General features: G+C 44.2%; 1 protein-coding gene across 1 annotated transcript in view; it reads left to right on the top strand.

Annotated features, from left to right (window-relative positions):
- The window catches only part of LOC138860093 (carbonic anhydrase-related protein 10-like), a gene marked incomplete at its 3' end in the record, with an annotated part of 153,549 nt that overhangs the window by 20,647 nt on the left and 110,402 nt on the right, over positions 1 to 22,500 (top strand). The window contains 2 exon segments of the mRNA XM_070116935.1: positions 3,728 to 3,912; positions 7,654 to 7,851. Coding sequence (XP_069973036.1) covers positions 3,728 to 3,912; positions 7,654 to 7,851 — 383 coding nt within the window.

Genomic DNA, 22,500 nt, shown 5'->3' with positions numbered 1-22,500 from the left:
CTTTTTCTGTCAATTTCTGAAAAAAGTGTGATCCTTTTTCTGTCAATTTCTGAAAAAGTATGATCCTTTTTCTGTCAATTTCTGAAGAAGTGTGATCCTTTTTCTGTCAATTTCTGAAAAAAGTGTGATCCTTTTTCTGTCAATTTCTGAAAAAGTATGATCCTTTTTCTGTCAATTTCTGAAAAAGTGTGACCCTTTTTCTGTCAATTTCTGAAAAAGTGTGATCCTTTTTCTGACAATTTCTGAAAAAGTGTGATCCTTTTTCTGTCAATTTCTGAAAAAGTGTGATCCTTTTTCTGTCAATTTCTGAAAAAGTGTGATCCTTTTTCTGTCAATTTCTGAAAAAGTGTGACCCTTTTTCTGTCAATTTCTGAAAAAGTGTGATCCTTTTTCTGACAATTTCTGAAAAAGTGTGATCCTTTTTCTGTCAATTTCTGAAAAAGTGTGATCCTTTTTCTGTCAATTTCTGAAAAAGTGTGATCCTTTTTCTGTTTACCTTTTGAGAAACAGATTATATTGAAATAAAACAAACTGAGGAATACTAAGAAATTACGTTTGTGTTCAGACACCTCCTCGTCAAAAGACAGAATCAAAATAGATCGAAATATTAATCAATTTAGATTTTATTTCTCTCTCTTTTCTTTTTGCGAGTTCCTGTGCCTGTTTTTATTATTATTATTATTATTATTATTATTATTATTATTATTATTATTTATTATTATTATTATTATTTATTCTTATTATTATTATTTATTATTATTATTATTATTATTATTATTATTATTATTATTATTATTATTATTTATTCTTATTATTATTATTTATTATTATTATTATTATTATCATTATTATTATTATTATGGTATTGTAATCATTATCATCTACTATTACTGGTACTATAATCATAAGATTTTTATTTTCAAAGCTTATAAATGCAGGTTTACATATGTTGTGCAATAGTTGTGAAAAAAATCTAAATAGTTCCTAAAAGTTATTATTATTATTTTTTAAAATCTAATTCAATGCTTATTAACCATTTTTTCTGACAATTCTGTGACCCTCGACCACTATAAAATGACCCTTATGGCCCCTTCAGTATCTATCATCTTTTCAGGGTCAGTTATTGCTAGTTATGAATAGTGGAATGGTGTTCGTAGCTATAGAACAAGAACATCTTTTCAGGGTCAGTTATTGCTAGTTATGAATAGTGGAATGGTGTTAGTAGCTATAGAACAAGAACATCTTTTCAGGGTCAGTTATTACTAGTTATGAATAGTGGAATGGTGTTAGTAGCTATAGAACAAGATCATCTTTTCAGGGTCAGTTATTACTAGTTATGAATAGTGGAATGGTGTTAGTAGCTATAGAACAAGATCACCTTTTCAGGGTCAGTTATTGCTAGTTATGAATAGTGGAATGGTGTTAGTAGCTATAGAACAAGATCACCTTTTCAGGGTCAGTTATTACTAGTTATGAATAGTGGAATGGTGTTAGTAGCTATAGAACAAGATCACCTTTTCAGGGTCAGTTATTGCTAGTTATGAATAGTGGAATGGTGTTCGTAGCTATAGAACAAGATCATCTTTTCAGGGTCAGTTATTGCTAGTTATGAATAGTGGAATGGTGTTAGTAGCTATAGAACAAGATCATCTTTTCAGGGTCAGTTATTGCTAGTTATGAATAGTGGAATGGTGTTAGTAGCTATAGAACAAGAATATCTTTTCAGGGTCAGTTATTGCTAGTTATGAATAGTGGAATGGTGTTAGTAGCTATAGAACAAGAACATCTTTTCAGGGTCAGTTATTGCTAGTTATGAATAGTGGAATGGTGTTAGTAGCTATAGAACAAGATCACCTTTTCAGGGTCAGTTATTACTAGTTGTGAATAGTGGAATGGTGTTAGTAGCTATAGAACAAGAACATCTTTTCAGGGTCAGTTATTGCTAGTTATGAATAGTGGAATGGTGTTAGTAGCTATAGAACAAGAACATCTTTTCAGGGTCAGTTATTGCTAGTTATGAATAGTGGAATGGTGTTAGTAGCTATAGAACAAGAACATCTTTTCAGGGTCAGTTATTGCTAGTTATGAATAGTGGAATGGTGTTAGTAGCTATAGAACAAGATCATCTTTCCAGGGTCAGTTATTGCTAGTTGTGAATAGTGGAATGGTGTTAGTAGCTATAGAACAAGATCATCTTTTCAGGGTCAGTTATTGCTAGTTATGAATAGTGGAATGGTGTTAGTAGCTATAGAACAAGATCATCTTTTCAGGGTCAGTTATTGCTAGTTATGAATAGTGGAATGGTGTTAGTAGCTATAGAACAAGATCATCTTTCCAGGGTCAGTTATTGCTAGTTGTGAATAGTGGAATGGTGTTAGTAGCTATAGAACAAGATCATCTTTTCAGGGTCAGTTATTGCTAGTTATGAATAGTGGAATGGTGTTAGTAGCTATAGAACAAGATCATCTTTTCAGGGTCAGTTATTGCTAGTTGTGAATAGTGGAATGGTGTTAGTAGCTATAGAACAAGATCATCTTTTCAGGGTCAGTTATTGCTAGTTATGAATAGTGGAATGGTGTTAGTAGCTATAGAACAAGATCATCTTTTCAGGGTCAGTTATTGCTAGTTATGAATAGTGGAATGGTGTTAGTAGCTATAGAAGAAGATCATCTTTTCAGGGTCAGTTATTGCTAGTTATGAATAGTGGAATGGTGTTAGTAGCTATAGAACAAGAACATCTTTTCAGGGTCAGTTATTACTAGTTATGAATAGTGGAATGGTGTTAGTAGCTATGGAACAAGAACATCTTTTCAGGGTCAGTTATTACTAGTTGTGAATAGTGGAATGGTGTTAGTAGCTATAGAAGAAGATCATCTTTTCAGGGTCAGTTATTACTAGGTATGAATAGTGGAATGGTGTTAGTAGCTATAGAAGAAGATCATCTTTTCAGGGTCAGTTATTGCTAGTTATGAATAGTGGAATGGTGTTAGTAGTTATAGAACAAGAAGAAATTATGAAGAAAATAAATCCGATATGTTGGTATGCGGTCTTTGGCTCTTATGTTGGGAACCCTTATTTGGGGGATTAAAATGATGTATATTTATTCACTTTGTTACTTTTAAATGAATATGTCAACTGTGATTTATTGTTGATGTGTCCAATTACGATTCGTTATACGATTATTAATTCTCTGTCTTTCTCTTTCTCTCTCTCTCTCTCTCTCTCTCGGTCCTCCATCCTCTCTCTCTCGGTCCTCCATCCTCTCTCTCTCTCTTTCTTTCTATTATGTTTTCTCTCTCTCTCTCTCTCTCTCTCTCTCCCAAACAACTCCCCTAATCCCTCTCATACCCACCCACCCCTCCACCCCTCACCCACCCCTCTCCTTCCCTCCCCCCCACCCCTCACCACCCCCATCCATCCACCCTCCCCTCGCCACCCTTTCCCCCATCCACCCACCCTCCCCTTCACCACCCCCATCCATCCACCCTCCCCTCACCACCCACTTCCCTCTCACCCACCCCTCCACCCCCTTCCCCCTCACCCACCCCTCCCCTTCCCTCCCCCTCCCCTCTTCCCTCCCCCTCCTCACATCCACCCCCTCCCCTTCCCTCCCCCCACCCCTCACCACCCCCATCCATCCACCCTCCCCTCTCCCTTCCCCCTCCCTTCCTCTCCACCCCTCCCCACCCCTCCTCCCCCCCTCACCCCTCCTCAACCCCACCCACAGAAGGCGAATTCGACTGGTCCTCCTGGTGGAGCTACGACGGGATCTCGGGGCCTGGCTTCTGGGGGATCATCAACCGGCGCTGGAGGCTCTGCAGCGACGGGAAGAGGCAGTCCCCGGTGGACCTCGCGACCGCCGCCGTGGTCTTCGATCACACCCTCGGCCGGCTGGAGTTCGCCTCGCATAAGGTGAGGGTGGGAGGGATGGGGGGTGGGGGAGGGGGTTAGGGTGGGGGGGGGAGTTGAGGAGGATGGGGGAAGGGGGGGGGGGTGGGGAGGGGGTTGAAGAGGGAAGGGAAGAGGGGGAGGGGGAAGGGGTGGGGGTGGGGAGGGGTGGGGAAGATGTGGGTTGGGGTTGGGGTTGGGTTGGGGTGTCGCATAAGGTGAGGTTGGAGGGGATGGGGAGGATGGGGTGGGGGGTTGGGAATTGAAGGGGGAAGAGGTGGGTTGGGGTTAATAAGGTGAGGTTGAAGGAGGGGAGTTGGGGGAAGGGGAAGAGGGGTTGGGGTTGAGGAGGGGTTGTGGGGGTAGGGGTCGCGTCGCATGAGGTGAGGTTGAAGGGCGACGGGGTTGAGGAGGATGGGTTGGGGGATGGGCGAAGAGGGAATGGGGAGTGGGGGGAAAGGGGGGGTGAGATGGGGTTGGGGTGAGGGATGGAGGGAGTAGTGAGAGAGAGAGAAGGGGAGGGGTTCAGAAGCGAAGAGAAAGTAAGGGGAGGGGAAAGATAGAACTCAGAAAGAGGGAGGGACGTTTAGAGGAAGGGGTTCAAAAGGAGGGGAAGGAAGGGGAAATGAGGGGAGGAGGAGAGAGAGGGTGTTCCAAAGGGGGGGGGGGGTCAGAAGGAAGGAAGAGGAAAAGGATAGGCGGTTAAGAAGGAGGGGAAGAAAAGGGTTCAGAAAGAGGTTCAGAAACAATGAGAGACGTAAAGAGGTTCTGGGGGGTGGGGGTTCAGAGAGAGAAGAGTGGAAGGGGAAGAATAGTTAAGAAATAAGCCAAACAAACAGACAAACAAGTAAACAAACAACCAATCAACTGAACCATTCACCCACCGATCAAAAAAAAAAAAAATAATAATAATGATAATAATCACAATATAAATAAAGAAATAAACACCCACTCACCCCCCCACCCACCCCAACCCACGCCCTTAACCCACCCACCCACGCCCTGAACCCACCCACGCCCTTAACCCACCCACCCCTCACCCACGCCCTTAACCTCCCCACCTACAAACAAAACAAGCAGCTCCCGCAAACAAGCAAAGAGGAACTCGTGCTTGCAAGTTGCTTCCTCAGGCGCGTCAGAAACCCCGTGCTTGCTTCTTTTGCTTCATCTGGCGGCGAGAGAAGCAGATGGCCTGGAAGATTAGGAGATTAAGTGATGTGAGGGGAGAGAGTGAGGGGAGAGGGGAGTGAGTGAGGGTGAGGGGAGTGAGTGATGGGGAGGGGAGGGGAGGGGAGAGGGGAGAGGAGGGGAGAGAGTGAGGGGAGAGGGAGAGAGTGATGGGGATGGGAGGGGAGGGGAGAGGGGGAGATGGGAGAGAGTGAGGGGAGAGGGGAGTGAGTGATGGGGAGAGAGGGAGAGGGAGAGGTGTAGTGAGGGGGAAAGGGAGAGGGGGTGAGTGATGGGGGAGAGAGTGATGGGGATGGGAGGGGAGGGGAGGGGAGTGGAGAGGGTGATGGGGAGAGGGGAGAGAGTAAGGTGAGGGAGAGAGGAAGGGAGAGAGTGATGGGGAGGGTGAGGGGAGAGTGTTGGGGGAGGGAGGGAGAGGGAGAGAGTGATGGGGGAGGGGAGGGGAGAGGGAGAGAGTGATGGGGAGGGGAGGGGAGAGGGAGAGGAGAGAGTGAGGGGAGTGGGGGATATGAGAGAGGTTAGGGTGAGGGGAGAGAGTGAAGAGAGAGGAGGTGAGGACAGAGGGTGAGAGGAGAAGGATGTGAGGGGAGAAGAGGCGGGGACAGAGGGCGAGGGGAGAGGGAAGTGAGGGGAGAGGCTAGAAGGTGAGGGGAGGGACGTGAGGGGGAAAGGGTGAGAGTAGAAAGTGAGGGGAGGGATGTTTGGGGAAAGAGTATTAAGGGAGGATAAAGAGTGAGGGGATAGGATGCAAGGGGAAAGGGAGAATAGAGGAAGAGGGTAGGGTGCGAAGGCGAATGTGAGGATAAGAAGAGGATGCGAGGATAGAGGGTATGAGGGGAGAATGAGAAGAGAGGGAGAGGAAGAATGAGGGAGAGAGATGTGAAGATAGGGGATGAGGGGAGAATGAGAGGAGAGGGAGAGGGAGAATGAGGGTGAGAGAGTTGTGAAGATAGGTGCTGAGGGGAGAATGAGAGGAGAGGGAGAGGGAGAATGAGGGGGAGAGAGATGTGAAGATATGGGGTGAGGGGAGAATGTGAGGTAGGGATAGGGAGACGGATGAGAGGATACGGTGTGAGGCGAGAATGTGAGGATAAGGAGAGGTGAGAGGATGTGAGGATAAGGAGAGGGGAGAGGATGTGAGGATAAGGAGAGGGGAGAGGATGTGAGGATAAGGAGAGGGGAGAGGATGTGAGGATAAGGAGAGGGGAGAGGATGTGAGGATAAGGAGAGGGGAGAGGATGTGAGGATAAGGAGAGGGGAGAGGATGTGAGGATAAGGAGAGGGGAGAGGATGTGAGGATAAGGAGAGGGGAGAGGATGTGAGGATAAGGAGAGGGAGAGGATGTGAGGATAAGGAGAGGGGAGAGGATGTGAGGATAAGGAGAGGGGAGAGGATGTGAGGATAAGGAGAGGGGAGAAGATGTGAGGGGAAAGTGAGGATAAAGTGTGAGAACAGAATGAAGGAATAGGATGAAAGAATTCGACATGAGGATGTGGATAATAGATGGAATGGGAAGGTTGGTCTTTCACCTCATGAATTTGTACGTATGTGGTTAAAGTCGGTCTGATTTTGGACTAGTCTCTCTCTCTCTCTCTCTCTCTCTCTCTCTCTCTCTCTCTCTCTCTCTCTCTCTCTCTCTCTCTCTCTCTCTCTCTCTCTCTCTCTCTTTCTATTTCGCTTTCTCTCTCTCTTTCTATTTCTCTTTCTCTCTCTCTTTCTATTTCTCTTTCTCTCTCTCTTTCTATTTCTCTTTCTCTCTTTCTTTTTCCTTTCCTCTCTCTCTCTCTCTCTCGCTTTCTCTCTCTCTCTTTCTATTTCTCTTTCTCTCTCTCGTTTTCCTTTCCTCTCTCTCTCTCTCTTTCTCTTTCTTTCTCCCCATTTTCTGTGTCCATGTCTTTGTGTGTGCATCTATCTTTCTGTCTCTCACACTTCCTCTTTTTCTCTCCTCATTCTCTGTCTCTGTATCTGTCAGTTTGTCGGTCTCTCTCCCTCCCTCCCTTCCTCCCCTTCCCCACCCCTCTCTCTCTTTCTCTCTCTCCATCTCTCTCTCTCTCTCTCTCTCTCTCTCTCTCTCTCTCTCTCTCTCTCTCTCTCTCTCTCTCTCTCTCTCTCTCTCTCACTCTCTCTCTCTCTCTATCTCTCTCTTCCCCTTTCCACCCTCTCCATCTCTCTCATACACCCCCTCTATCTCCCTTTCTCCCTCTTCCCTTCTTCCCCTTGTGCTGTGTAGTACCGCGGTAGCGTTCTCGTCTTTTAATTTTCCTGACTCGCGTTCAAATCCCGCACTGCCAATGGATGGTAACCCCGGCCATTCCTTGCACAAATGGGTGATTCAGAAGCAAAAAGGTCATTATTGTCATCACTATCATTATTGCTATTGTTATCGTTATTATGATTATTGTTATCTTCATGATTATCATTATTATCATTATCATAATCATAATCATAATCATTATCATCAGCGTTAGGATTATTATCATCATCGTCATTTTATTATCATCATCATCATCACCACCATCATTCCCCCAACGACATCTCACCCTCCCCTCTCTCCCTCTCTCCCTCCCTCCCCCACAGGTCGACGGGACCCTCACCAACACTGGCTTTGGACTCCGATGGACAGTGGGCGCGGACCAGGTGTGGCAGGTCACGGGCGGCCCCCTCCACTACACCCACACCCTCACCTACGCGATAGTGAGGTGGTCCAACACAGCCAAGGCGACACACACCCTGGGATCTGAGCATAGTATTCAGGGACAGTTCTTCCCGGCTGAGGTGAGTGTTGGCTGTGGTTTTGGGGGGGTTGGTTTTGGGGGGGTTGGTTCGGGGTTGGTTCTGGGTGAGGGTGGTTGGTTTTGAGGTTGATTCGGGGTTGATTCTGGGTGTTTTTTGGGGGGTTGTTTTGGGGTGAGGGTGGTTGGTATTGGGGGTTGTTTTGGGGTTGATTCGGGGTTGACTCTGGGTGAGTGTTGGCTGTGGTTTTTTTTGGGGGGGTTGTTTTGGGGGGGGGGGTTGGTTCGGGGTTGATTCTGGGTGAGTGTTGGCTGAGTTTTTTGGTGGGTTGATTTGGGGTTGATTCTGGGTTGATTCGGGGAGGAGGTGTTTGGTTTCGAGGTTGGTTTTCCGTTGATTCGGGGTTGGTTCTGTGTGAGTGTTGGCTGACGTTTTTGGGGGGGTTGGTTCGGTGTGAGTTTGGTTGATTCTGGGTGGGGATGGTTGGTTTTGAGGTTGATTTTCAGTTGATAGGTTGATTCTGGGTGAGGTTAGTTGATTTCCGGTTGATTTTCAGGTGATAGGTTGATTGTGGGTTGATTCTGGGTGAGTAATCAGGGTCAATTCTTCCTAGTTGAGGTGAGTGTTGGTTAAATTTTTGGTTGTGCTTTTTGGGGTTGGATTCTGGGTTAAGCTAGTTGATTTCCGGTTGATTTTCAGTTGATGGGTGGTTATGGGTTGATTCTGAGTGTTGGGTGAATTTTGGTTGCTTTTTTTCGGTTGTTTTTTCAGTTTACGGGTGATTCTAGGTGAGGCGGGTTGGTTTAAGGTTGATTTTGGGTGAGTGTCGATGTTGGGTGATCGTCTTGTTTATTTCGGGGGGGGGGGGGTGTTGGTTGATGGTGGTTGATTTTGATTTAATTTGGGTTGATTTTCGGTTGATTCTACTTGCTTTTTGGGTTATGTTGGTTGATTTTGTGGAGATTTAAGGTCATGTTGGTTGATTTTAGCCGATGCTGGTTGATTAATTATTTGACAATCGGCTTGTTAATTGGCAGACATATGTCGATTGTGTTCATTAGCACCTGATTGGAATGTGGATTAGCAGATCAGCTGATTGACTCATTGCAGATCAGCTGATTGATTCATTGACGAATTTATTTTCATTACTCTCTTACTGGGATATCTGATTGCCATTATCATTTTTTTTTTTTTTTGTTTCCGTAATTGAAAATGATTGCAGGTGTCCTTTTGTTAATTGATATTTACCTGCAAGACGAATGAAATACGACTTTGCAAATGTTATGCAAATATTATGATTACTTGTAGAGGGTGAAACTACTGTTTTTTTATTATTTGCGTATTCCTGTTGTTAGTTTTTTTTTTGCGAATATCTCGTACGATGTTGAAGGCGCGGATAATGATTTTGTAGATCTGAAAGTGAAGGAGATAGAGAGAGGGGAAGATAGGGAGGGAGGGAGAGGGGAAAAGAGGGAGGGAGAGGGGAAGAGAGAGTGGGAGAGAGAGATGGAAGTGAGAGAGAGAGAGAGAGTAAGGGGGGAGAGAAAGAGAGAGAGAGAGAGAGAGAGAGAGAGAGAGAGAGAGAGAGAGAGAGAGAGAGAGAGGGAGAGAGAGAGAGAGAGAGAGAGAGTGAGAGAGAGAGAGAGAGAGAGAGAGAGAGAGAGAGAGAGGGAAAGAGAGAGAGAGAAAGAGAGAGAGACAGAGAGAAAAAGAAGGAGGGAGAGAGAGATAGATAGAGAGAGAGAGAGAGAGAAAGAGAGAGAGAGAGAGAGAAAGAGAGAGAGAGAGAGAGAGAGAGAGAGAGAGAGAGAGAGAGAGAGAGAGAGAGAGAGAGAGTGAGAGAGAGAGAGAGAGAGAGAGAGAGAGAGAGAGTGAGAAAGAGAGAGAGAGGCAGAAAGATAGAGAGCGAGAGAGAGAGAGAGGAGAGAGAGAGAGAGAGAGAGAGTGAGAGAGAGAGAGGAAGAGAGGGAGAGAAAGAGAGTGAGAGAGAGAGGGGAAGAGAGGGAGAGAAAGAGAGTGAGAGAGAAAGAAAGGGGGAAGAGAGAGAGAGAAAGAGAGAAAGTGAGGGAGAGAGAGAGAGAGAGAGAGAGAGAGAGAGAGAGAGAGAGAGAGAGAGAGAGAGAGAGAGAGAGAGAGACAGAGAGAGAGAGAGAGAGAGAGAGAGAGAGAGAGAGAGAGAGAGAGAGAGAATGAGATAGACAGAGGGAGAGAGAGAGAATGAGACAGAAATAGAGGGAGAGAGAGAGAGAGAGAGAGAGAGAGAGAGAGAGAGAGAGAGAGAGAGAGAGAGAGAGAGAGGGGGAGAGAGAGAGAGAGAGAGAGAGAGAGAGAGAAAGAGAAAGTGAGAGAGAGATAGATAGATAGAGAGAGAGGAAGGGAGAAAGGGAGAGAGAGAGAAAAAAAAGAAAAAGAGAAAGAGACAGACAAAAAAACAAACAAACATACAAACCAACCAACCAAACAGACAGACAAAGACAGAAACACACCCACCAACCCTCTCACCCGACCCCTCACCCCGCAGAACACAACTACACCCGTTTTCACACACGAAAGGCTGAACCGAATAAGGAGTTAAGAAGCAGAAAACGAAGCAGGGGAGAAACCACTGCCTGAAAGAACATACAAATTCTTAGTCCAATGTAATATATATATTTTTTTTTATAGAAGATAAAGTTACATGTGATTATTGGTAATTTTGTGGCGAAGTTGTATCCCCCAAAGTTATAGAATATCGCTGTTATTAATGTAATTAGATGGTAAAGATAGAGAATATGTAAGGAGATCATAAGATACCCCCAGAGTTATAGAATATGGCTGTTATTAATGTAATTAGATAGTAGAGATAGAGAGTATGTTATAAGATCACAAGAGAGTATAATTTCTACAAAATCGTAATGATACTTTGATGAAATGATTTATTTAAGTTACATCCGGGGGAGTAATGATTAATACACATTATTAGTAGGATGTGTATGCTTATGATTATTCTATTTCCTTTGCAATCTGCAATGTGAAGCACAGGCAAGCACCAGACAATTATGGTGATAATATGCAAATGAGGATATTTTCATAATCTTGCGAGGAAAGGATAAAACTGTGCTTTTCAAACGATAATGATAATGATAATGATATTCAAATGATAGTGTTAGTTTAAATAGGGATAATAATGATAAAGATAGTAACAATGGTAATGATGATGGTTACGATAATGAGAATGCGAGTGATAACAAGTATATTGATAATGATAAGGGTAATAACAATGATAACGTTAATAATGATAATAATAGTAAGGGTAAGAGAAATGATGATAATGGTAACAACAGTTGATAACAATAATCATCATAATAATCATTATGGAACTGATAATACGAATGGTAATAATGATAAAACTGATAATGATGATGAAAAAGATAAAAATAATGAAAATAATGATAATTACGAGGACCGCTACTGTTATCAATTGATATTATTTTTATATTACCTTCCCGATAAATCATCAGGATAAACCATCATTCTTATCGCTATCATAATTACTTATGGTATATAGATTACCTATCCAACTCCCTCTCTCTCCCTCCCTCCCTCATTTTTTCACTCCCCTATTCTCTCCCTCCCTCCTTCGCTCTCTCTAGCTGTCTGTCTGACCGTTTTCCAATATGTCTCTCTCCCCTCTCCTATCATTTTCCCTGCCTTATCTCTCTCTCTCTCTCTCTCTCTCTCTCTCTCTCTCTGTCTCTCTCTCTCTCTCTCTCTCTCTCTCTCTCGCTCTCTCTCTTTTCCTCCCCCTTCATTCTATCACTCCCTCCCCTACTTTTCTCTCTCTCCCTCCTTCCCACTCTAGCTGTCTGTCTAACCGTTTTTCAGTTTGTTTCTCTCCCCTTTTCTCTCCCTTATCTCTCTCTGTGTCCCTTCCCCCTTCTATCACTCTCTCCCTTTTTCCATCCCTCATCTCTCTCTCTCTCTCTATTTCGCTCTCTCTCTCTCTCTCTTTCTCTATCTATTTCTCTATCTATCTCAGTCTCTCTCTCTCTCTCTCTCTCTCTTTCTCCTTTTCTCTGTTTCTTTCTCTTTCTCTGGCTCTCTCTCTCTCTCTCTCTCTCTCTCTCTCTCTCTCTCTCTCTCTCTCTCTCTCTCTCTCTCTCTCTCTCTCTCTCTCTCTCTCTCTCTCTCTCTCTCTCTCTCTCTCTCTCTCTCTCTCTCTCTCCCTTCCCCACCTCATTCCATCACTCTTCCCCCTTTCATTCCCCAAACCCTCCCACTTCTAACGGATCTCTCCATAAACAGCAATATCGACCACCATTTATGAAAGTACATTTGACAGACAAACACCCAATCGACATTCTGTAATAGCAAAATGGATTATTTAAGGGACTTGGCGTGCCTTGCAAGTCCATCAGCGTGTGACGAGAGTGACACTAATAGATGATGTTGTCATAGCGAATTTACCTGGAAGCTCACGCCAACATGTTGCAGTACACAGGTGCTTAATGAGGCGGCCGATGCAGCCTGGATTGCAGAAATTATCTCTGCTGATTGCATGATCACGTTGCTTAAATATTCAGCTTCTATCGTGTTTAATTATTGTTGTGAAGGAGAGGGAGGGAGAGGAGTGAAAGCGAGGTGGAGATGGAGAGAGAGAGGGGGAGAAGGAGGGAGGGATGAAAAAGGGAGAGAAGGAGGGAAGGATGGAAAGAGGGAGGAAAGGAGGGAGAGAAGGAAGGAGGGAGAGAAGGAAGGAGGGACAGAGGGAAGGAGGAAGGGAGGGTGGGGGGGAATAATGATAATGATGATTAATACTATTACTACGAGAACCACTACTGTTATCAATTGATACTGTTTTTATATTACCTTCCCGATAAATCATCAGGATAAACCATCATTCTTATCGCTATCATAATAACTTATGGTATATAGATTACCTATCCAACTCCCTCTCTCCCCCTCCCTCCCTCATTTTTTCACTCCCTTCCCTATTCTCTCCCTCCCTCCTTCGCTCTCTCTAGCTGTCTGTCTGTCTGACTGTTTTCCAATATGTCTCTCTCCCCTCTCCTCTCATTTTCCCTCCTTCCCTTAGAGAAACAGAAATCCAGAGAATCAGAAACACACACACACACACACAAACAAACAAACACAAACAAACACACACACATACACACACACACACACACGCACACACACACACACACACACACACACACACACACACACAAACAAACACGCACAAACAAACACACCCCCACACACAAACAAACAAACACACTCACCCACCCCCACACACAAACAAACAAACAAACACCCACCCACACACACACACCTACCTCTCTTCCCTTCCCTTCCCTAAAAAAAACAAAAACCCACACCATCTAACACGTACTCATCTCCCAGAAGCCAATTCCTCGCGTAATGAGTCACTCCAGTCACCCGCCGATCTCGAGACAGTGCACGGAACCCAATTGACATTCCTGCGTCTAATGGTAAAAGTCGCTAGGTCGCTTCTTGGGCAATGGAATAAAGTGTACCGCGGCAAAGGCTGGTGTTTCGGTGCCGTACTTACTATGTTGGTGTTTTTTTTTTTTTTTTTTTTTTTGAGGGGGGAGAGAGAGAGACGGGGGGGGAGGGAGAGAGATGGGGGGGAGGAGAGGGTGAGAGGGAGAGGGAGGGAGAGAGGGGGAGAGAGGGAGAAGGGGGGAGAGAGGGAGAAGGGGGAGAGAGAGAGAGAGGGAGAGAGTTTTCTTTTTGTGTGTTATATGTTTTTTTTTTTTTTTTTTTTTTAGGGGTAGATGTTTCAGTTTTGTTGTTTTTGGGTGTTATTGCCCCCCCCTGTACTCTACATCCCTCCCCTCCAGCCCCTCTCCTCCCTTACCCCAACCTCCCCTCCTTCTCCCTCCCTCCCTCCAACCCGATCCTCTGCCCCCCTCCACCACACCTCAACCCATCTCCGCACCCAAGCCTCCCCCCTCACCCCTCCCCCACCACACTTATCCAAACCCCAACCTCCCCCCCTCCCGCACCACACCTCCCCACACCCCAACCCCCCTCCTCCCTCCCCTCTCCCCCCTCCCCCATCTATCGCACACCCCAATCGACTCCTTGACAGGTGATGAGGGGCTAAGGGAGGGGGAGGGGGGAAAGGGAAGGGGAGGGGGGATAGGGAGGGGGAAGGGGGGATAGGGAGGGGGAGGGGAGATAGGGAGGGGGGAAAGGGACGGGGAGGGGGAGAGGGGATAGGGAGGGGGTGATAAGGAAGAGTAAGACGAGAGTAATTTTCTCTCGATGGCTGTCTGTCGCCCCTTAACCTCCCCACTTGAGCTCTTTTTTCCCCCTCCCTGACAGGGTAAATCAGCATTGGATCTTGGATAACAGGTAGATTATCATTGGATCTTGGATAACAGGATAAATCTTTATTGGATCTTGGATAACAGGTAAATTATTATTGGATCTTGGATAACAGGATATATCATCATTGGGTCTTGGATAACAGGTAAATTATTATTGGGTCTTGGATAACAGGATATATCATCATTGGATCTTGGATAACAGGTAAATTATTATTGGATCTTGGATAACAGGATATATCATCATTGGATCTTGGATAACACGTAGGTTATCATTGGAACTAGGAGGATGAGAATAAATCTTTATTGGGTCTTGGATAACAGGACGAATTATTATTGGATCTTGGATAACAGGATAAACATTATTGGGTCTTGGCGCGCCCTTTGCCTCGGTTATCCTGACGCTGCCGATGCCAAGGTTTAATTTTCGGTTCCTGGTTTAAAGGGGATGGAGGCTGCGTCTCTCGGTGAGGGAGACGGGAGATGCGATGAGGGAGTGATGATGGGTGGTGATGATGAGGGGGTGAGGGAGGGGAGAGGGAGGGTGAGGGGTGATGTGGGAGGGGTTGAGGGAGGGGGAGGAGGGATGATGGGTGGTGATGAGGGGTGAGGGAGGGGGGTGAGGGGGTTGAGGGAGGGGTGATGTGTGGGGGTTGAGGGGGAGAGGGAGGGGTGATGTGGGAGGGGGTTGAGGGAGGGGGTGGTGAGGGAGTGAGGGAGGGGTGAGGGGTGGTGAGGGGGAGAGGGAGGGGTGAGGGGGTGAGGGAGTGAGGGTTGATGATGAGGGGTGAGGTGTGTTGAGGGGGAGAGGGAGGGGGAGGGGTGTGAGGGAGGGGGTGGTGATGAGGGGATGGTAAGGGACGGGGAGGGGTTGAGGGAGGGTGAGGAAGGAGGAGGGGTGATGATAATGGTGGAGGGGGTGATGTGAAGAGGGTGATGAGTGGTGATGGTGAGGGAGGGTGAGGGTGGTGATGAAGGAGAGTTGAGGGGATGGTGAGGGAGGGGGAGGGGGTTATGAGGAGGGGGAGGTGTGATGAGGGGGGTGAGGGAGGGGGAGGGTTTAAGTTTATTTCATGGGCGTGTCATTTCTCTCTGTCTGTGTTGGCCCGTTTGTCTGTTTGTCTCTGTGTGTCCTTCTCTCTCTCTCTCTCTCTCTCTCTCTCTCTCTCTCTCTCTCTCTCTCTCTCTCTCTCTCTCTCTCTCTCTCTCTCTCTCTCTCTCTCTCTCTCTCTCTCACCCCTCCCTCCCATCCCTCTTCCACTCCCCTTTTCCCTATGTCCCTCTTCCCCCCCCCCCTTGCATCTCTCTTTCTCTCCCGTTTTCCTTCATTCTCCGCCTATTCTTCCCTATCCCCCTCTTTCTCCTCCTTCCCCTCTCCCTCTTTCTCTTTATTCCCTCATCCTATTCTTGAAAACGTTCTCGCTCCCTCTCTCTTCTCCCTTCCATCCCCTCCCTCCACCTCTCCTATCTTTCTCTATGTCCCTCTTTCTCCCTCTTCCCATCTCCCTCTTTCTCTTCTTTTCCTTCATCCTCCGCCTATTCTTGAAAACGTTCTTACTCCCCCTCTCTTCTCCCTTTCATCCCCTCCCTCCCAATGCCCTCCTTTCTCCCTCTATCTATCTCCCTCTTTCTCTTTTTATCCTTCATCCTTCACCCTATTCTTGAAAACGTTCTTGCTCCCTCTCCCTTCCATCCCCTCCCTCCCTATGTCCCTCTTTCTCCCTCTTCCTCTCTCCCTCTTTCTCTTTTTTTCTTTCATCCTATTCTTGAAAACGTTCTCGTTCTCTCTCTCTTCTCCCTTCCATCCCCTCCCTCCCCCTCTCCTATCTTTCTCTATGCCCCTCTTTCTCTCTCTTCCCATCTCCCTCTTTTTCTTTTTTCCCTCATTCTCCGCCTATTCTTGAAAACGTTCTTACTCCCTCTCTCTTCTCCCTTCCATCCCCTCCCTCCCTATGTCCCTCTTTCTCTCTCTTCCCATCTCCCTCTTTTTCTTTTTTCCCTCATCCTCCGCCTATTCTTGAAAACGTTTTCGCTCCCTCTCTCTTCTCCCTTCCATCCCCTCCCTCCCTATGCCCCTCTTTCTCCCTCTTCCTCTCTTCCTCTTTTCTCTTTTTTTTTTCCCTCATCCTATTCTTGAAAATGTTCTCGCTCCCTCTCTCTTCTCCCTTCCATCCCCTCCCTCCCTATGACCCTCTTTCTCCCTCTTCCTCTCTCCGTCTTTCTCTTTTTATCCTTCATCCTCCATCTATTCTCGAAAACGTTCTCTATCCTCTATCCCTCGCACCCCTTATCATATGCATTTGTTATCTTACGGTTTCTAAAACTACAACTTCTACGAACTGGGTTTGTTGACGGAGCAAACAAGCAAGAACTATATTACTTCGCTATAAAGATAGATGTTCATTTTTTTTTTCGAAATGTCTCTGTTCATATTATTCGGTGTGTGTGTTATTTACATGTTTTTTATGAGTTTATAAAGATCACCGCTGTTTGTTATTGTCTATTTTTCTTGTTTTTTGTTTTAGAATAACAAAGACAAGCGACATGGGTTATCATGTAACAAACCAACTCGCTTTCAAAACAAGAACAACAAAGATATGAAAAATAACAACAGCAAACACATCAACAACAACAACAAAACGGCAACAACAAAAACGGCAACAACAGCAATAGCAACAAAAACAACAACAGCAAAACAGCAACAACAAAAACGGCAACAACAGCAATAGCAACAAAAACAGCAACAAAAAAAACACAACAAAACAACAACAAACCAACAACAACAAAACAACAACGAAAACAACAACAACAACAAAACAGCAACAACAACAAACCAACAACAACGAAAACAACAACAACAAAGCAACAAAACAACAAAAAAACAACAACAACAAACCAACAACAACAACAAAAACAACAACGAAACGAGAGAGAGGAAAAAAAACATCACACGCAAAATTCCGACGACATTTGGCAATAATTGTTGATTGTCGAGTGATCAGCAAACATTCATAATATTCTAGTCACGCGTTGAGTCCTGCATGATCTGCCGATGATGCACGATCGCTGTGGCCGAAAGAGAGCTGAAAATAACTTAATTATTTGGATTATTTACATTACGAAAATGACCCGTCTATTTTATTTTAATTTTGTATTTTTTATTATTTATTTATTTATTTTTTATTTATTTATTTATCTTTTTATGAGTAATAAGAATATTTTAAGTCTTTAAAAATGATAAAGAAATATTTTATGGATGTCTTTTTTTTCTTCTTAATTTTGAGGAGTAATAAATTATCATAATGTTAATTATTGTAATCATAGATATAATTATATTGTTTTTCTTGTGATAATGATGATAATAATGGCGACAGTAACAGTGATATTAATAGTGATATAACAATAATGATAATAATAATAATAATAATAATTTTAATGATAATGCTGATGATAATAATAATGATAATGAAATTACTGTTGATAATGGCATTATTACTAAAAATGACACAAATAACGATAATAATTACGCTGTCAATACTGATATGATGATAATGATGATAATGATGATGACAACAGAAAGTGTCAGCAATGATGATAACAGTAGTATACAGTGAACCCTCGCTATAACGCGGTTCACCTTTCACGTTCTCGCTGCTTCACGGATTTGCATTGTGCATTGTGTTCTGCATTCTGATTGGCTAAACAGTCTCTCCGCTTCTTCTCTACATGTGTGCCAATAACGTAACGGTTTAATATGTACATGTACGTAAAACAGCTTGCCAAATTTAAGTTTGCAAATTTTCTCTAAAACCCATGAAGACTTCAGTTCGTATTGATGATTAAAATTATTATTTTACAGTACAGTAGTTATTCGTAAAAAAAACGTTTATACAGTATTTTTATTTGATAAACAAATGTTTGGGCCTGTAAAAAGGGTTTGTTCTTTGGTTTCAATGTATTGTAGAGTATTTCATTGTATAATAATTGTAAAAAAAAAATAAAATAAAGGTTACTACTTCACGGATTTCGCCTATCACGGGTTCTTTTTGGAACGTAACCCCCGCGAAAAACGAGGGTTCACTGTATATGACAATGACAAAAATTCACTATAGCAAGAACGACGTCAATAAGGATCATTATGTCAACAAAACACAATGGCAAAGCAACATCAACAATGGCAATAACAACTACAGCAACAATAACATCAGCGACAACAACAATAATAACAACCATAACAATAACCACAACAATAAAAAGAGCAAGAACGATAACAACCACAACATTAACAACAACAAAAACAATAATAGTACCAACAACAACAACAATAACCGGATGTCAATACCACAAAGAGCTTAAAAAATGAAAAAAAAACTTGTGAAGCAGCATAACAGCATTGCATTCTTGCAATGAAATCTTGCAAACTTTTTTCTCTAAACTCCAGTGTCATATAAATTTGTTGATATTTTATCAAATATTTTAGAGTACAGATGCGACATCTCGTTTTCTGTGAAATTTGAGGGGATACTATGAAAGTATTGTCTTCTGTTTAATTGTATCAAAGGAGGTTATATTTCATTTCATATAATGGTGTTTAGCATTATGTTATATTATATTGTATTCTAACATGTTATATCATACTGTACTATATTATAACACTGCATTATATGGCATTATATCATTTAACATTCTTAAACATGATATTTCTCAGTATAATATCAAATCATATAAAAATATACTAATATATATTCCATTACATCCCATCTTATACTCTCAAGCGTAAATAAACACACACCCAGCATATCCATAAACACAAATACACATAAAACAGACATTAAAACATTTCTTCCGGCCTTCCCTCGGTGAAACTAACGCCATCTTTCGTAGTAACTGTTATTCTAACCGGGATTCTTACGCACCTGCGTCGATTACAACTTTCCGCTTAAAACGCCAGGAATTACAAGGTAACTTTTTTTTTTTTTTTTTTTTTTTTTTTTTTTTTTTTTTTTTTTTTTTGCTTTGTCTGTGGCGCCTTCTCTGGTGGTTGCTGCTGAGGATGCGAATGTGGGGAGGTAGGCCGTCTAGGATCACACACATACATGCTTTTATATATATATATATATATATATATATATATATATATATATATATATATATAATAAATATGTATATATATATATATATATATATATATACTTATCTATTTATCTATTTATTTATCTATCTATCTATCTATCTATCTATCTATCTATCTATCTATCTATCTATCTATCTATCTATCTATCTATCTATCTATCTATCTATCTATCTATCTATCTATATATGTACGTATGTGCGTATGTATCTATCAATCTATCTATCTACCTCTCTGCCTATCTATGCACCGCGCACAGACAAGCCAAATAAGGGAGACAAGAGAATGCCAACCAACTCCGGCCTCGCACAAACCTGCCTTGTACCTCGACTACATAAAATTATTAATTAATGTCCCGCACAATTAGCAGTAGCAACATAACCACGAATTTGCACGAGATGAAATAAAAGACACGAGCCGTCGCGTAGCTTCTCTTTACCGTTTATTAATCTAGTCTCATTGCACTATTTATATTTGTTTATATTGCACATTTATTCGCAAATATTAGTTGGGTTTAATCTGGGTACAGAATATAGTTCAACGGGTTAGAGGGAGAAGATAACAGTTATGATATTAGTTTATCTAAGCTCTGACTTCCCTGCAATCTTATACGGTTTTTCGCAGTTGCAAGAAGTGCTTGTTGTGGTTCTACAATTTGCCAACATTTAATATGCAAATATTACAACACTGTACAAATGATACTGCAATAATATATGTGATATTACACTGCAATGCAACTAGTTTCTCACACACTCTCTCTGGCATGCGGTTATTGCAAGAACGCGGCTCATGTTGCAGCTCCTGGTCTTAAGGCAATGCTTTGGATGCCTTGCAAGTGATGCGCGAAGAACAGCGTTTTCTCGTCTTTGATGGAGAATCCTCTGTCTCTGCTGAGTGGATTTGCGGTCGGGTTTTCGTAGTGACAAAAGGTGCATTTGCGGGTATTGTCTGTTGTTCAAAGTGAAAGAAAATATGAATAGAGGAAATGATAGAAAGAAAGAGAAAGAGAATGTGTATTGGTTTTACACACACACACACATACACACACACACACACACACACACACACACACACACACACACACACACACACACACACACACACACACACACACACACACACACACACACACACACACACATATATATATACACACATACATATAAACAAATATATAAACACACACACACCATGCACATGCCTATGTTTATCTCCTAAAAAAGATAAAACCCACTCGCAGATCACCGACGCCCTACATCAACTCCTCAGTCGCGATAGACCGAGTGGAAGCGAAAGCAAAAGTGTTATCAAATCGCGCATTCAAATTCGCGAATAACATTGGCTCGAGCGAAAGGGTTGCGAAAAGGAGCCGCGTTACTATGAATGGCGATGAGATTGCGGGGATAGGTGGGGGGGAAGGGGGAGGGGATTGGGGTGAGGGAGGGAGAGGGGGGTGAGGGGATAGGGAGAGAGGGGGAGAGGGGGTGAGGGGATAGGGAGAGAGGGGGAGAGGGGGGTGAGGGGACAAGGAGAGGGAGAGGGTAGAGGAGAGGCGGTGAGGGGATAGGGAGAGGGTGGAGGAGAGGGGGTGAGGGAGAAGGAGGGAGATAGGGAGAGGGGTGGAGGGGAATGGGGAGTGATGGGATAGGGAGAGGGGAGAGGGAAGAGGAGAGACGGAGAGGGGAATAGGGGTGAGGGGAGAAGGTGGGGGATAGGGAGAGGGTGGAGGGGAGAAGCGAAGGGATTGGGGTGAGGGGACAGGGTGGAGGATAGGGGATGAGGGGAGAGGGTGGAAGAGAGGAGTTGAGGTGGAGAGAAGGTGAGGGATAGGGAGAGGGGGTGAAAGATGAGGGGAGACGGTTTGAGGAAATGTGGTGTGAGGGCGAATGGGGAGAGGTGAGGGAAACAGGAGAGGGATTCAAATAAATGTGGGTGAGGGAGAAAGTGTGAGGGGAATGTAGGTGAAAGATGAGGGCAGAAGGGCTGGAGGGATAGGGGTGTGAGGGGAATGATGGGTGATTGGAATAGTTGAGGGGAGTGGGTGAGGTAGAGGGCGTGATGGGAATGGAGGGGAGGGGAGGGGAAGAGGGGGTGAGGAGAAAAGGGATGAAGGAAAAGGCGGGGGAGAGGGGATGAGGGGAATAGGTGTGAAAAGAGAGGGGATGAGGTGAGGGGAAGAAGTCAGGAGAGAGGGTGAGGGGAAAAGAAAGGGGTTGGAGGGCAGATGGTGAGGGAAGAGCATGAGGAGAGAAGCGGAGAGGGAGAGTATGAGGAGAGAGGGTTAGGGAAGAGGGTAAGGAGAGAGGGTGAGAGGAGAGGATGAGGAGAGAGGGCGAGAGGAGAGGGTGAGGGGGCGAGGGTGACGGAAGAAGATGAGGAGAGAGGGTGAGGGGCGAGGATGAAGAGAGAGGGTGAGAGAAGAGGGTGAGGAGAGAGGGTGAGGGAAGAGGGTGAGAGGAGAGGATGAGGAGAGAGGGTGAGGGGCGAGGGTGATGGAAGAAGATGAGGAGAGAGGGCGAGGGGCGAGGATGAGGAGAGAGGGTGAGAGGAGAGACTGAGAGGAGAGGATGAGAGGAAAGAAGGATGAGAGAGGGTGAGGGAAGAGGATGAGGGGAGTGGTAGAGGAGAGAGGAAGGGTGTGGGGGGGGGAGAGGGGTAATTTGATCCTCCGATAAATCCCTCGCGAGAGAAAATAAACAGGATTGTCTCTCTCTTTTCTTTTTACTTCGCTCTCAGTTATCTCCTCTCCTCTCTTCTTCTCTCTCTCTTCCTCTTTCTCCTCTCCCTTTTTCTCTTTCGATACGATTCTGGTGCTAAGGAAGACTAGGAAAATGGTGTTGCAGATCGAAGAAGGCCTATGTCCAACAGCGGATTTTAGATGGCTGAATAAGATATTTATATATACATATATATACACACACACACACACACGCACACACACACACACGCACACATTCTCACACACACACACACTCATACACACTCACACACACTCACACACACGCACACATATACACACACACACACTTTTACACACACACACACACACACACACACACACACACACACACACACACTCACACACACACACACACACACACACACACACACACACACACACACACACACATATATATACATACACACACAAATTCACACACACACACACACATTGAGACACACATGCACATACACATACAGATACATAGATATGAAAACGAAACT

The sequence above is a fragment of the Penaeus vannamei genome, chromosome 39, assembly GCF_042767895.1.
Source record: "Penaeus vannamei isolate JL-2024 chromosome 39, ASM4276789v1, whole genome shotgun sequence".
Classification (NCBI taxonomy): Eukaryota; Metazoa; Arthropoda; class Malacostraca; order Decapoda; family Penaeidae; genus Penaeus; species Penaeus vannamei.
This window is presented reverse-complemented; position numbering and strand designations above follow the sequence as displayed.